This window comes from Loxodonta africana, chromosome 1 (assembly GCF_030014295.1).
Source record: "Loxodonta africana isolate mLoxAfr1 chromosome 1, mLoxAfr1.hap2, whole genome shotgun sequence".
Taxonomy (NCBI): domain Eukaryota; kingdom Metazoa; phylum Chordata; class Mammalia; order Proboscidea; family Elephantidae; genus Loxodonta; species Loxodonta africana.
In genome coordinates, this window is record NC_087342.1 from 14,854,345 (window position 1) to 14,868,941 (window position 14,597).

Sequence of the window (14,597 nt, forward strand, 5' to 3'; positions counted from 1 at the left end):
CAGAAGGAGAAAGGAAAATAAATTACGAGGAAATATTTGAAGGAATAGACTGAGAATTTTCCAGAATTAAAGAAAGATGTAAGAGCTCTGATTTAATGAACTCATGAAGTACTTGCCAAGAGAGATTAAAACAAAAAAGCAAAATAGAAAAAGAAGAAGAAGAAAAAAAAAGCCACAACAAACACTCCCATGCCTGTCAGAATAAAATTTAAGACCATCAAAGTCAGAGAAAATTCTAAAGACTTCCAGAGAGAAAAACTGTACCACCTTCAAAGCAACAAGAATTTGCTTGATGACAGGTTTCTTAATAGCCATTCCGAGAGCCAGGAGACAATGGTGTAGTGTGTTAAGTGCTGAAGAAAAACAAGTCAGATCTTAGAATTTTATACCAAAATTATTGTTTTCTATTTATTTTCCTTTGTGTTACTTTCAATTTTGTCTTCATTTCTGACTTGGTTTTATGATTTTCCTTGCATTTTTTCCTAAGCTCTGCCAGCTCATTCTTCATTTCCATCAGTCATCTCGTCATCTTGTCCCTAAGCTCTTGCTTCTCTGCTCGGTGCTCTTGATGTTATAGCTATTTCATTCCGTTTAAAAATTCATGGTTAAATACTTGATCACAACTTTTACCTACTCAATGGCAACATTTTTTTCTGATAGTGTTTTTAATTAGCCATTCTATTTTTCCATTCCTTTCCTCTCCCCTTCCTCCTGCCCCCAATATTTTAGTATAAATTCTATGCTGGCCCTTCCTGACAACTCCTTTTTTTTTTTTTTTAAATTAGGTAAGGTTTTCCTGGACCAGCTATCTGCAGAAGGCTTGTGTGTAAGAAGGGCTGGGGTTTTCTTTAATAGTCAGAGTTGTGTGAATTAATTCGTTTAGTGTTTACTTCTTCACATGGAATAGGCAGCTATGTTCATTTTTCACTATGTAGAGTCTGTGGATCCTCTTCCCACCGTTAGAAACTACAGAAATTGAAGACTAGCTTTTTCTGCTGTCTGGAGCCATAGCACCCCCTTCTCTGTTTCCTCTCATATGCACCGCGGCTTGAATAACCACTACTCCAGCAGGTCTTTCAGCTATTTTGTAGTTTGATTTTAGAGCTGTCTCTTGATTTCCACCCCTCTGCCCTGCCCCCAAACGAAGTCTGTACTCTTCTTGTCATTTTTGATGATTTCTACAAAAGAAGAGGTAAATGGAAAGTTTGCACTACTATCCTCATACTTAAATCCAACCTAAACTATCATTTAAATGTGAGAGTGAAATAAAAATATTCAAGTCCTCAGAGAGTTACCAAAGATACTCTTTGGGGAAAAAAAAATACAAAAAAAAAAAAAACATCAACCAGCAGAAAAATAGAGAACATCCAAGATGAGTATCAAAGGGAAAAAGAAAGAACAGCAATCTAAAGTTCTATATGACACCAACATAGAAAGAGTGTGTCTGGCTCCTTTGGTGTTAGGGGCCTTCTCCTTGGAAACTTTAGCATTTAGGTCTGGAGGGAGTCTTTGAGATCCTATATCCTCAGTTTGTAGGTGCTGGGGTTCCAAACCCCTCAAAGATACCTTGCCTTGTCTTTGAATGCCCAACGTGTAGCACACAGTAGAGAGCTAACAAATGATCAGTGAATGGTCACATAGCACATGAAGACAGTTACCAGGTCACCTACCTCTCAATCCAGTGCTCTTGCTCTTCTCATGCACCATGTTATTCAAATGAACTTTTCCAGACTTAAAACATCATTGCCTGTTTAACTCTTACATTCATCAACATCATGACCTTTTCTCAAACTTCCCTCTCTTTAGCCCAAGATACAAAAACTACGCTTTAAATTCTCATGCTCTTTCTGGGTAGGTTGGGGGCTGCGAGGAGTTGCTTTATGTGTACAAAAATCTGACGGGACAGATTTTTAGTCTAGTAGTGGTAGGGGAGAGGGGGGAGGTGATAGTGGTCTGAGTTTCTGGTGAAAATGATCATCAGTTTTGTGGTGGGCGAAGGGTGGAGTGGTGGAATATAGCTCGCTGCTCTGAAGAGTGAAGACCTACTTTACTTATTCAAATACTTAATGTATTGACTTGCTCTAGTTTCTGTCCCATCTCCACCAATCTATCTCCCTATCTTAAAAGCAAGTCTGACAGTACTGACTGACCTACAAAAGGAAAAAGAAAAAAAGATTAATTTTCTCTCCATCCATTGAGGCTCTGGGTTTGAAAATTCTTCCGCCTTTATTCTTTCTTCTCGCCAAACCACAAATAAACTACTACCCTCCAAGAGGGTCTGTTTTGCTTGTTTTGGAGCCACTAATTTTCAAAATATTTGATTCTGGTCTCCTACCCCAGCTCTGGGCCCGGAGCTGACAGCCAAGTGCAGAATGATCCGGAAAGGATGGGGGGGTGAAAATATGTACCTTGGCTGTGTGCTCCCTGCTGAGCAACTGATCACATTCCTTGCTGTAGAGCTGAACAAATGTGCGAGTTTCCAGCTCCGAAGGGGATCATGTTTTTCTCCTGGATAGTCTGGGATACCTCTGCATACCTCGGAGAGAGAGCTCCATGAAGAAAGGGGCCCTCTTACCCTATGGGCTGAGCAGAAGATGGCACTGGGGCTCTGGAAATGTGAGAACTCAGCATGAAAGTCACTGCTGATGGGAGAAGAGCCCGTACAACTTTCTCCACATACTTCAAAAAGAACTTCAAAGAACAAGTTTTGATGGAATTGGCCAAGTGACAGGTGGGAAATTGTTTTACTAGTATTACGCCACATGTTAAACAGAGATTTTAAGAACACCGTGTGCCTTTCATAAAGCAAAACCTTAGTGTCTAGTATGTATGTACACACACACAAAATATAAAAATATTTTTTTAATTTTTTTTTACACACACACACACAATATGTATATGTAATTAGAAATCAGTATCATCTATTTAGCGTTTATAGATCACAAAGAATTTCCATGCTATCTTGTTTAACCCTCACAACAAATCCCAGAGGGAATTCCTTATTATTATCAATCTAGTAAAAAAAAAAAAAATTTTTTTTTTTTTTTTTTTTTGGTAGAGACAGAATGGCATTGAGCTGGATTTAAGTGATGTACTTGGGGCCTCTTACCCTACTAATTCGCAGGAGAAAGATGTGTCAGTCTGCTTCAGTAAAGATTTACAGCCTTGGAAACCCTATGGGGGCAGTTCTGCAGGGTCACTGAGTTGGAATCGACCTGACGGCAGTGGGTTTGGGTCCACCCTACTAATTAAGGAGGACTGGTGGGCACAAACAGTTGAGCATTCAGCTGCTAACTGAAAGGTTGGTGGGTCTGAATCCACTCAGTGGCTTTGCAGGAAAAAGATCTGGTGATTTACTTCCATAAAGATTACAGCCAAGAAAACCCTACGGAGCAGTTCTACTCTCACAGGGGATTGCTGAGTTGGAATCGACTTGACAACAACTAACAACTATGACTCTACTAATGAAAACTTAAGCCAGTTCTGTCACTCTGCTTTTTCTTCACAGCACTCTTCACTATATATTCCTTTGTTTATTGTCTCTCCCAATGTAATACAGGCTCCCTGATATGTGAAATGTGCCTTGTTCATTGTTGCAGTCTTACAGTCTAGAATAGTACCTGGCATATGTTAGAGTTTCACTTCATTTGTTGAATAAATGAATCGTTAGCTGAAGACATCACCCCACGATGTAAGCTGAAGACATCACCCCACGATGTAAGCACTATATACACACTCCTTGTCAGCTGCCATTGAGTTGGCCCCTGACTCATGGCAACCCCATACACAATGGAATGAAACGAAATGCTGCCTGATCCTGCACCATCCCTGTGACTGGTTGTGGATCAGACCGTTGCGATCCATAGAATTTTCACTGGCAGATTTTCAGAGGTAGATTGCCAGGTCTTTCTTCTTAGTCTTAGTCTGGAATCTCTGCTGAAACCTACTCAGCATCACAGCAACACTGCCGCCAACACTGACAAGATAGCTGGTGGCTCTGCTTGAGATGCAACGGCCGGAATCGAACCTGGTCTCTCACGTGGAAGCCGAGAATTCTATCACCGAACCACCACTGCCTTCTACATACACACTGGTTCACTCGTAACGGGCTGTATGCCCTTTCTACCCAATTTATTCTAGGTTTTGAAATTATTCCCTACTTTGCATGTAGTGGATGCAGGCCTTTGTGACTTTTAGGCGTCGAAATAAATAAAATGCCACCATTGGTGAAAACTGAAGATTTCTGGAAGACTTAATAAACTCAAGGAGGTGGCAGAATAAGGGAACAATCTGCACTAAGTTCTTCGCTTCATTATTCATTAGCCCTACTCCTAGATCTCTACCACTTGGTCAAATAGAATCAGATTCTTTTATCTTCACTGGTAGTCACAGATGTTAAATCCATTGTGAACAGTTTGTATATTACCTCCTCTGATCCAAGAAAGGATAGTAAAATACTGGAAGGTGGTTCTTTTCCATGCCATACTCATTATCGATCAGGAGATATTGAATTCACACCATCAAAGTTCAGGGGATACTCACCCTAATATGCTTTTCATACTCTGGGACATCTGAAAAGGTACTATGAGAAGGCTGGGATTTGGGGCCAGACTAGTCCTTCTGAAACTATGATGAGGCAGTTATACTGCCTCCTGGTGTCATGGTCTAAAGAAGAATGCTGTCTTTTTTCCTTATCCCATTGTCCACTAGCAGTAACTCTATCAAGACTCAACACAGAATTCTTGGCCAAAAAAACTTGTTTTTCATTTTAGACATTGCTCAGTGTGTCCCAAACTGATCAGGCTGAAAACCGTGGAGTCATCTTTGATTTCTCCTTTTTTTTCTGTGTACTATAAAGTCATCAAGCCTACTGGCAGTTTCTTCAATTTCTCTGTCCTTTTCACTTTTACTTCCAAAGGCTTACCAATTTAGGTCTGGACTACCGCAAGAGCTTTCTAAGTGGTCTCCAATCTCTTCCTCCTCTCATCTGTCCTATTGACCATCACTCTCTGAAGTTTTAAAAACATTCCATTTCATCTGGTAATCTTTAATTAAAAACAAAACAAAGTTACCCAAACCCTCCAACAACGCCATAATGGTTAAAATTCTTCAGCTTGGAGTTCAAGATATCCCCTGATCTGATCCAAACTCTTCTAATTGCGTCACCATCATTTATTATTACCACCCTTCCCAGCCCCTCTATTTTAGCCAGGTTGGCTTACCTTCATATGCCACACTCAACCAACTCCCACGTTTAGATGACACTTTCTATGGGGTAAACACTGAGGATATTCAGAGAACTTCTTAATCACATACATCCATCAAGATCTAAACGAAGCTTCTTCTAGGTCTTCCTCTACCATTTCTTGGCTTCTTTCTGCTGTAAAGTTTTATTAAATTCACTGTCTATACCATCCATTTTTTAAAATTTTTATTGTGCTTTAACTGAGTTTACAAGTCAGTCTCTCATACAAAACCTTATTATATACACCTTGCTATATACTTCTAGTAGCTCTTCCCCTAATGAGACAGAACATTCCTTCTCTCCACCCTGTATTTCCGTGTCCATTCTTCTGTCCCCCTCTGCCTTCTCATCTCCCCAGAGGGGGACAGAAGAATGGACACGGAAATACAGGGTGGAGAGAAGGAATGTTTTGTCTCATTAGGGGAAGAGCTACTAGAAGTATATAGCAAGCTCCTCCAGACAGGAGCTGCCCATATAGTCTCACGTGTCTGCTTGATCCAAGAAGTTCACTCCTCACCAGTATCATTTTCTATCTTGTAGTCCCGTCCAATCCCTGTCTGAAGAGTTGGCTTTGGGAATGGTTCCTGTTTGGGGCTAACAGAAGGTCTGGGGACCATGACCTCCGGGATCCTTCTAGTCACAGTTAAGTCTGGTCTTCTTACGAGAATTTGAGGTCTGCATCCCACTGCTCTCCTGCTCCTTCAGGGATTCTCTGTTGCGTTCCCTGTCACGGCAGTCATTGGTTATAGCTGGGCACCATCTAGTTCTTCTGGTCTCAGGCTGATGCAGTCTCTGATTTATGTGGCCCATTCTGACTCTTGGGCTCATACTTACCTTGTGTCTTTGGTGTTCTTTCTCCTTTGCTCTATGTGGGTTGAGACCAACTGATACATCTTAGATGGCCGCTTGCTAGCGTTTAAGACTCCCGATGCCACTCTCCAGAATGGGATGCAGAATGTCTTCTTAACAAATTTTATTACGCCAACTGACCTAGATGTCCCCTGAAACCATGGTCCCCAAACCACCACCCGTGCTACGCTGGCCTTCGAAGCATTTGGTTTGCTTTGAAATTTAACCCTGATTGTTTCATGTTTCTCTTTTATGTCATGTGTATATCTTATATCAAAAAACAGTAAACTCCTGGTGAAGGTGCCTAAAGGAATTTCCAGCCTCATTTGTTCTTCAATCAAATTATAAAAACCTATTGCTGTCGAGTTGATTCTGACTCATAGCAACCCTACAGGACAGAGTAGAACTGCCCTCATAAGGTTCCTAAGGCTATAAACCTTTATGGAAGCATATTCCCACATCTTTCTCCTATAGAGCAGCTGGTGGATTAGAACCACCGACCTTCTGGTTCGCAGCCGAGCACCACCACTGCGCCATCATAACCCCTAAATAATTGAAGCGCAGTGGTTAAGTGCTCGGCTGCTAACCAAAAGGTCAGCAGTTTAAATCCACCAGCCACTCCTTGAAAACCGTGTGGGGCAGTTATACTCTGTCCTATAGGGTCGCTATGAGTCGGAATCGACTTGACAACAATGGGTTTTTCGGGCATAAGCACTTTTGAATTTCCTTCACATATAAGGATGTCCATCCTAAATTAGGGGTAAAATAGGGCTATCTTATGGGATTATCCTTTAATAACCTTAAGAATTTACTTCTCCATATGAATAACAAATATTTGGCAGTAGACAGGTAACAATTTTCTTCCTTGTTTTATAATTTTGTATTTCTAAACTGTACTTTTGAACTGTGTTAGAGAATTGTGGCCTATTACCTCCAAATAGAACTTAATGATTAATTATGAATACTGGAAATAAGAAAAAATTTAATTTTAATTAATAGTTCTTCTGTGAAAATAGTTTAGAATTCATGTAATAACTTCAGACTTAAAAAAAAACTCTATCTGTAAAATGTGAACTTTTGAAAGAGACTGTATCTGGGTCCTTCAGAAACTGTAGCATCAATACCTAAAAAATCAGCAGGAAGAGTTTCAGGGGCCAGCAGAGTACTCCTTAATGCTAAAGCCTGCCCAAGTACTGAACACTATTACACAAAGCAAGTGACTTGTACAAAGTATTGGTGATAGCACAACGTTCAGTTTTCTAAGAGTTAAAGTGAGGCTGCTTAATGAAGGGAGATGATACTGAGCAGTTAAGAAATGCTGGTACAGACTGGCAGAAGGACCAACCTAGTTTATCTTATTTATGGAACAGAAAACGTGCTCAGCTAATGTACTGAAGAAAAAAAAAAACTGGTTCAGAGACGCAGATTTACAGCCAGTGCCAAGATTTATAAACACCACCACGTTCAAATAAGAAGAGCAAACATTCATTTATTAAAAAACATATTTTCAAAACTGAAACTTATTTGTTAGCACATGTATCAGCCTGACTTTATTTCTTTAAATGCCTTAAACATGCAATCAGGATAAAAATATGTAAAAGTGCCAAACTTTCAAAAACCACACGCTAACTTCGGATGTTTACCTATATTTTCTTGGACCAATCAATGTTTTTAAGAGATGGAGATACTGGTACCTTTTCTCTTAAAAAAAATATTTATACATCTCACCAACATTAGCTTGTAGCACAGAGCATCCCATATAAAAACACAACGTCATTAAAAAAGCAAACAGGAATCCTGAAAGAGAAAAGAAACTCCAGTTTGAATAAAATAAATTGTCCCCAGAGACTTTCCCCATTATCGTTTAGGACAACCAGACAATCCTTCCCATCTGTACCTTATCTCCGCAGGTACGTATTAACATAAAACTCTAGTTGCTAAGCATCAAATGGAAACAATACTTACAATCCTTTCCTAATTATCTACAACTTTTGTCTCTCAGCAAATGTCAATATCTTAAGATGACTTACTTTTTAAGTTCCACAATACCCATATATTCCAGTAATAAACTTATTATTCACATAATTTGTTATTTCACACATAATTAATAACATAAAAGCGTATTTCTTCTCTAAAGAAACTTAAAATATACATTCAATGTAGCCTAGTCCTGATACTTTTAAAAAAAGCATTCAATTAGTTTTTTTTTTTCCTGAATTCATTTCTCTAGAAGACCAGTCCTTAAGGATTTCTGGAGTCTAGCTATGTTGGCATCCAAAGCTGCAAGACCATTTCTGAAGTCTTGCTCATCACGAGAAGTAAACGTTGAAAAGGAAGAGATACTCCAGTCAGACATCAAGTCAGAATTTAAAAAACTACCATCGGAGACGGTATTGCCTTTGATTTCAACGTTGTTGCTTTGACAAGCAGTGGGGCCATGGCAGACAGCCTGGTCCTGTGCCTCCTCAGTGGTAGCAGGGATCTTACCAATTGCTTCCTTTATTTTCTTGAGGAGCTGTCTGTCTTCTATATCATCTGTTCTGGAAAGTTCTTCAGGTGCATCTTCTGCTTCCTTTTTTGAAGAGGAACAAACGATGGGCACGCACAGCTTATTTTCCTTTTCAGAGACAAGTCCACTGTTGCTGACTGGCTGGGGTGTAGCTACACTTATCTGTGGCTGGGGGGATATTCTCTTAGATGGTGGTGATTTCTTTTTAGGAGTGCTTCTAACAAAAGGAATATAAATTGTATCATCCAAATTATACCCATCTTCTATTAAAGTCTTGGTTTCGCTCTCCTCATCAGAACCCTGTTTCGAAACGGCAGAAATAATCCCAGGGGCTGAAGCTTCCTCCATGTTCTCAGTGTTACCGTGTTGAGGAACTTTGGAGGGCAGGGCAGTTTCATGGCGTCTACCTGGCACCATGTTTTCCTCATTTTTAACTGCACAAAGGGGCTCTGAATGTGTAAAAATGTGATTTGTTTCAAATTTATTTAAGTAGCTCATTATGGAAGTGTGAGTAGGGGTTGGGTCATGTTGAAGTTGTTTTTCATAAATGTTCAGAAGTGATTTGGTAAGGTTATTCCCAGGCTTGCAGCGAGCACTGTCCATACTAAGATCTGAGAGAAGCTTTGCCATACTGCTCTGTAAAGTTCTGTTAAGAAGAATTTAGTACACTATTATTATTTTTTACCTGTTTCTTTAATTTATTTATATACAACTCATCATCTTAAAAAGAAAAGTGCCTGGTTCTTAATTTGGAAACAAGCAATTAAAAGCACAAAGTCATAGACTACGCTCTGGCAAGAGTCCATTAAAACAACACATGATAAAAAGTCTTGGTCAGCATCAAACCTAACAATATATCTAAAAATAGAGAATCAGAAATTCTTTTCTTTGAAGACATGAGGATGCTTTATTCTAGAGAAACATTGCAAAATGAGTCTTAGAATGAAAAATTAGCCTCATATAGGCAGGCTAAGGTACAAAAAGCAAAATGGAAAATATGTAACTCCTTTGTTAATAAATTCTGTTAGAAATTAAGTTACTTCCCACCATTTAAGATATATATGCAAAGGACAATTCTAGTGAAAATTACTGGAAAAAAAAGGATGGTTAGAGATAATTACCTGGCATAATTAAGAACAAGCAGCAGCTTAGATTTCATGCAAAATGTAATATAAGGAAAACACACAGGGTTTGAACTGAGACAGAAACGGAATCAAATTCTAGCACCATCACTACGTGTGATCTTCAGCAAGTCACTAGCCTTTCTGAATCTCAATGTCCCCAACTGTCAAATGAAGCCACCTACTTCAGAATTACAATGAAGTTTAAGTAAGATAAAATAATAAGATAAAAGGGTAAAGTGCTCAGCACAGGTTTCAGGCTAAATTCATTTGTTGGCAGCTTTTATTAGTAGTTCTCCTGAAGTCATTTAATATCAAACCTTTAATCTATTTGAATTGAATCATATTTGCTCTTATAAATCAATAAGAAAATTACAAATGTAAATTTTAAAAATATACAAAGGACATCTACAGGTAATTCACACACAAAAAAAAGAATTATACCTAGCCAATAAGCATGTTTTCAAAGTTCGACTTTTAAGCAGAGAAATTCAAATTTAAAGATTTTTTACTTCTGGCCTATCAAATTCACATAGTAAAATAAGAATACCCACTGTTGGAGCAGCCTGGAGAGGCATGTGCTGCTGGTGGGAGTATACGCTGATACAGCTCTTCTCAGGAGCAAGCTGGCAATACATTCTAGAAACCTTAAGATTTATATATCCCACCCTTTGATCCAGCAGTTTTCATTTTTAGGAATTTCTCCTACTAATTATATAGAAAGATGCTGTATACAAAGTTATGTTTACAAATATATCTCCATCTTCAAATATATGAAGCTGATTTAGGTAAATTATGGTCTAACTGCATAATAATCATTAGTAGTCATATGGTAAAGAATATTTATACAATACTATTCTTGTAAAAATAAGTAGCCACACATTTACACATTAAATACTAAAAGGAAATCTCTATTCTAAAGTCGACAGTGATCACCTCCCTGGATGAAAGAATGAGTGATCTTCTCCAACGTGGCTTACGCTCTCATCTTGAACACGCTAGGTCCTAATTTCTGACCGCTCTTCCAGCGACAGTGGCTTCCACCACTTCTTTTCATGCCTCTTTCAAAAAGCTAACAAGCTGTTATTAGAAGACGCGAATATGCTGGAAGGACATATCATCAAAGGAGTGCTGTGATGAATAATGAGGCACTAATCTGCAATCACTGGGTGACAGATGGGTAACTCACTCAGCTGCTAACTGAAAGCCTGGAGGTTTGAGTCCACTCAGGCACCTCGGAAGAAAGGCCTTGTGATCTCTACCTCTGGGAAGTCAGCCACTGAAAACCCGACGAAGCCCGGTTCTACTCTGACACACGTGGGGTCTCCATGTGTCAGAACTGACTCAAAAGCAGCTCTTCTTTTTTTTAATTAATTTGATGAGACTGTGTGTTTGTATTTTTTACTTTTTTGGAACAGGAATACTTATATGACGTTTCTTTCCAGACTTAAATAGAAATGTTATCTTTGGTGCGGACAATATCAGGCATAAAGAAAGGAAGGGATAATGACATTAATAAAAGCTTAATCTCTGGAAACAGCAATTACTAAGCTTCCGATATAAACAAAATGTGACTCGCCATCATCTCTGAAATTAAAAGAAAAATCTCTGTAAGTAGAGATGAGAGTATGTGAAATTTTTAGAAGAAGCGAACCCAAAAACCAAACCCACTGCCACTGAGTCAATTCCAACTCAGAGCGACCCCATAGGGTTTCCGAGGTGGTAAATCTCTACGGAAGCAGACTGCCATATCGCTCTCCCTCAGTCACTGGTGATTTTAAACAGCCAACCTTTCGGTTAGCAGTTGATTGCTTTAAAGTGGGTATATTTGTGTTTCTATTATACAGGATACAGCTAAAAACACATTGGTTTCTAACGCTTAGAAAACTGGTAAACTTTCATAATAAGAAATGCAACGTTCTTTCTAGACTAATAAAAACACGCTCACTTAAATAGCTATCAGCGTAGGTAAAGTCCTCTAAGGAGCTATCAGAAGAACATTGCTATTTACAGAAAATACGTTAATTTTCTCACATTTTAACACTCTCATAACATTAGCTGTAGTGAAATCTGAAAAAAGTGATAAATATATATTTCAAAATTACTGAAGACTGGACAAAGGAGAGCAAAACAGTTTCAGACATTTGTTTAGACCTTACATGTGTACCTCCAGGGCCCATTACCCCTCCCCAGCTATGTCTGAGAAAGGGATTTATACATTTTTTGAAATGTCTTTTCCAAAAGATTATTTAAAACACGCATACAAAAAGCATACACCTATCTGACTGAACGCATTTATGAGTACAGGTAAGATGAACGGGAGTTTATCTGTATTGTCTGAAGCTGCTGCATAACCCTCTAATGTCAAAAGTAAAGTTGAAGTGGACGTACCAACCCAGTTATAGTACTGAAGATATTCTCCATGAGACACTGGTTGAACTGTATAGGGTCTCACCAAATATACTATAAATCACCAACATGGATGAACTCAGATACTCTTAAGCTCTAAGACAGTTTTTTGTTCATTTAAAGGACAAAACAAAAATTGCCTTTGATGGGTATACTTTGCATTTTGAAGCTGTTACGGAATCTTCAGAAATTGTAGGGGTACTACGAAACCCTATATAAGGCACTGTGCTAAGCCTGCCCACTATGTTTCTAAAACCATTTTAGAGTCCAGGAAATTAGATTCACAGGTGAGCTAGTAGTCATGAGGCAGGTTTCAAGTCCAGCACAAAAAGAAAAGTCTTTAACAATAATTCTTGAGTGTCTTAAGGAACAGAAACTCTGAATCTAATAGTTTAGACATAACCTTTTCTAAAAGCAGGTAGTATGTAAGAACTAACGAACTTTTTCACTTCCTATAATTCTATGTTAGGGTAAATGTTAAGACGGCTCCAGCTTGCAAGCAAATCCTTCTTTATTCCTAACGAACAGAGGAAAAGACAGACTGGGTATTATTTTAAAAGAATGAACAAGTACAAAGTATCTTCTACAAAGGTAAAGAATCCTTCAGAAACAGGTCATCTGCACTCAGAGAGACGCTGTCTTTTTCAAAAACAGGAAGCTGAAGAGGGAATCCAAAGTCCTGGCTCAGGTCTCTGCTCAAGCACCAACTAGTTGTGAGAACCAGGTACATCCCTTCATTTCTTTCGGCTTCCATTTATACTCATTTCTAGAATAGTTATACTATCATGTATTTTGAAAGACCGTTCTTGTGTTTTTGTTATCAACTTTCTCAGCAAATATATCATACATGGTTGAATGGTATTTAGTCAAGTTTATTCTTAAAAAAAGATTTTTGCTACCAGTACTGAAGGTTTTGATCAAAGATTCTACAGAAAAAGCCTAATCAAAAGGGAGAACATTAGGAACAGAATTTCACATCCTCGTTGGATCTAGACTTTCTGGTGCCACTGTGGCTGGATGAACCCTTGAAACTCTTGCCCCAATGCCTTTAAACCTTAAACCAAAATAGCATCTGAAGTCTTCTTTAAACCAAACAATGTTGTGTGCCAACGAGTTGATTCTGACTCCTAGCGACCCTACATGACAAAGTACAACTGCCCCATAGGGTTTCCTAGGCTGTAATGTTTACAGGAGCAGATCGCTTGGAGCCACTGATAAGTTCAAACCGAGGTCCTTTTAGTTAGCAGCCAAGCACTTAACCATTGTGCCACCAGGGCTCCTTAAACCAAACAATAGTTTAGCTTAATTAGTAAAGAATGTCTGCCTTGAACATTGTGCTCTTTTAAAGAACTATCTGTATGGGATCAAAGTGACAACAGTAACTTGAAAGACAGGAAGGTTAGGGGGCAGTAAGTTTTTGTTAACAGAGGAGGAACAATTTGGAAAAGGAGGTTAAGAATGGATAAACAACTTGAAGAATGTAATCAATGTCACTGAATTGTACATGTAGGAATTGTTGAACTGGTGTATGTTCTGCTATGTGTATTTTCAAAAACAACAACAGAAGTGAATTGTTTTTAAAAAAATAGATGTATCTTCCTGCATAGGTCATCAAAACATTAGAATAAGCCTTTTGCTTGACAAATCTGGATATTTTACAACTAAACTCATTAAATATTTTTCTTGTGTTTCACGCACATGTATTCGGCACAAAATAAACTTAAAATAATTGTCTGTTGGATAAATGAGTAAGTGAATGAATCCATTCTTTAGTCCATCCATCTCCCAGGAGAAAAATGTGAAGGTTTCCTTTGACTGAACTAGGCATGGAATTGTTACCAGGAATAGGAATGACCTGTATTAGCCTTTGAGCTGTGCCACACGGCGGGAAAACCTGCCTGGGAATGAAGAGGTCTGAGTTCTAGTTCTAGCTGTCATTAACTTTTATTAACACCTAACTTGTGCGGAGAAAAATTCCAGCAAAGCAGATCCTCTGCTTGGGGCTGAGAACCACGCCCCTCAGAAAGAGACAATGCTCACAGGGACGCCTAAGCAATGCTCACGCACTCCACCACAACTCACTAGCCTTCTTTTTTACTAAAAAAACAACCATCAGCTTTACTGACATATGGAACCCTGGTGGTGCAGTGGTTAAGAAGGCTGCTAACTAAAAGGCTGGCAGTCTGAATCCACCATCCGCTCCTTGTAAACCCCATGGAGCAGTTCTACTTTGTCCTATAGTTTCACTATGAGTGGGAATCAACTCGACAGCATTAGGTTTTTTTTTTTTTTAAATATGGTAAAAGAAGCTGGTTATAAAAAGCCATGTATCGTATTATTCCATTCATAAGAAATGTTCAGAATAGGCAAATCCATAGAAACAAAGTAGATTATTGGTTGCCAAGGGGCGGGGGGAAGAAAGGGGAGTGGAGAGCAGCTACTAATGGGTATGGGGCTTCTTTTT

At 38.8% G+C, this 14,597-nt stretch overlaps 1 protein-coding gene across 2 annotated transcripts in view; it reads right to left on the bottom strand.

The window, feature by feature from the left end:
• Positions 1 to 7,563: 7,563 nt before the first annotated feature.
• Positions 7,564 to 14,597, bottom strand: part of CCDC14 (coiled-coil domain containing 14) — a 48,371-nt gene continuing 41,337 nt past the window's right edge. For both annotated transcript variants that reach the window (XM_064291828.1, XM_064291799.1), the window contains exon 13: positions 7,564 to 9,249. In XM_064291828.1, coding sequence (XP_064147898.1) covers positions 8,313 to 9,249 — 937 coding nt within the window. In that variant the 3' untranslated portion in view covers positions 7,564 to 8,312. The remainder of the gene's footprint in view (positions 9,250 to 14,597) is intronic.